The 1,851-nt window shown below is 29.4% G+C and overlaps 1 protein-coding gene across 1 annotated transcript; it reads right to left on the reverse strand.

Moving 5' to 3' along the window:
* Positions 1 to 704: 704 nt before the first annotated feature.
* LOC123261356 lies at positions 705 to 1,412 on the reverse strand. The gene is made up of 2 exons (XM_044722948.1): positions 1,022 to 1,412; positions 705 to 925 (listed from the first exon to the last, which is right to left on the reverse strand). Exons 1-2 carry the CDS (start codon positions 1,410 to 1,412, stop codon positions 705 to 707), a joined length of 612 nt encoding a protein of 203 aa, XP_044578883.1.
* Between the last annotated feature and the right edge of the window lie 439 nt (positions 1,413 to 1,851).

Below are 1,851 nucleotides of genomic sequence, written 5' to 3' on the forward strand. Positions count from 1 at the left end.
AGCAATCTACATTACCAGTCAAACTTACTTTCATTATTTTTTCAAATTTTCTCTGGATATTACAACAACTATTATTAACTACTTAAGGAAAATACTATTGTTCAAGTCAAATTACTATCTTTATCGTTTGTTTAATTTCCATTCAATAAATTTACTAATTAACCCTTCGTCACTCGCGCCATGAGCAGATCATCACCTAACAACTACACAACCTATAGAGACTCACTTTAGTGCGAGCGAGAAACTAAAAAAAAAGACGCGAGTGATGAAGAGTTAAATATTCTCAAGTTAATTTTAAAGTTTCCCAAATGATTCTTCTATGTGCTATAATTATTTATAATTTAAAAAATACTATAAAAAAATTTATGTTACTATTTTTAATAATTATCGAATTTTTATTCAGTAAAATTTATATTTATTTTCATCTAAATTTAATTCTTCGTTAATTAAATATTCCTAAGTTAATTTTAATATTTTTTTTCAAATTATTTTTTCTACATACTATAATTACAATTATATTTATTTATATTATAAGAAATTTTTTAGAAAATAGCATGGCTAATTAATTTATATTTTCATTTTTTTATTGATTATCGAACTAAAGTACAAAATTTTATTACAATTTATTTAAAAAAATCATTATCAATAATAGTAATAATGATACAATCATAATAATAATAATAATAATTATCAATGATACAAAATTATGGAAACATGCTCTCAGAAATCGATTTACAATATTCGCGATAAAAGTTGAGTTCTTCCTGCTGCTGCAAGCTTTGCATATGCCACTGCTGCTGTAACAGACGAGTTCGCTCCAACTCAGCCGTTAACTCCTGATTCCGCTCGTTCGCATCAATCAAGGCTTGCTCCAGGTTAACTATTCTCTCCTGTGATTGTTGATAAACCTCTATAGCAACTGTTTCTGGAAAATATAATTATTATTGTTATTATTATCAAAAAATGATTTTAATTTCAAGTAAAAATTATTAGGATTATTAATACTAAAAATTCTTATTACCTGGTCTTATCTCATCATCATCTAAACTAACATTCGAAGATGAATGTGATGATGACAGCGATAACGATGACGATGGTGATGATGATGATAACCATGGCTCAGGACTTCTCATCATGAATGAAAGCGGCTTTCCACCATGAACAAATCCCGATGAATGAGGTTGTAAAGCTGTGCTATTATAATTCCAAATTTCCCCTAAACTATCATCTTCTTCTGGAGCATAATCGTATAGATTTGAAAGATTGTTGAAATCAATATCCATAAAATCCAATGATGTTGAAAGCATGAAATCATCGCTGATTGGAGAGTAATTTGAAGAATATGGTGGTGGTGGTGAAGATGTAAATTTCGGTAAAAACGATTCATAGTTAATGTCTTCATGATCAGACATTTCTACTGCCCCATCAAAGATTCGTCATACTTCATCATCAGCCTCAGACGGTGCGAATGATTCCTCCTCTTGAGCTGCTGAGTCCTCATCAATAAAACTGTATGGAAGTGAATTCTCAGCACCATCTGGTATGTTGATGCAAATTTTGAACCACCAGAAATCTGATGATGTCTTCGTTAAAAATGTGGGGTAGTCCCCAATTGTAAATATGTGATCAAAAATATTTTCTTTTTTGATCACGATATTATTCCCATCCATGTTCGGATACAGTATATCCCGCACAGCTTGATTTATTAAATCTAAAATTTGTATTGAGCTCCAGAAGCTCAAACATGATGACGGGATGAAACATTTTTTTATTACGCGCTCCATTTTCTGAAAAAAAATTTTTTAATTATAATTAGGTTTTATAAATTATATATTTCTTATCAATCTTAAT

This window comes from Cotesia glomerata, linkage group LG3, assembly GCF_020080835.1.
Source record: "Cotesia glomerata isolate CgM1 linkage group LG3, MPM_Cglom_v2.3, whole genome shotgun sequence".
In the NCBI taxonomy this organism is placed as follows: Eukaryota; Metazoa; Arthropoda; class Insecta; order Hymenoptera; family Braconidae; genus Cotesia; species Cotesia glomerata.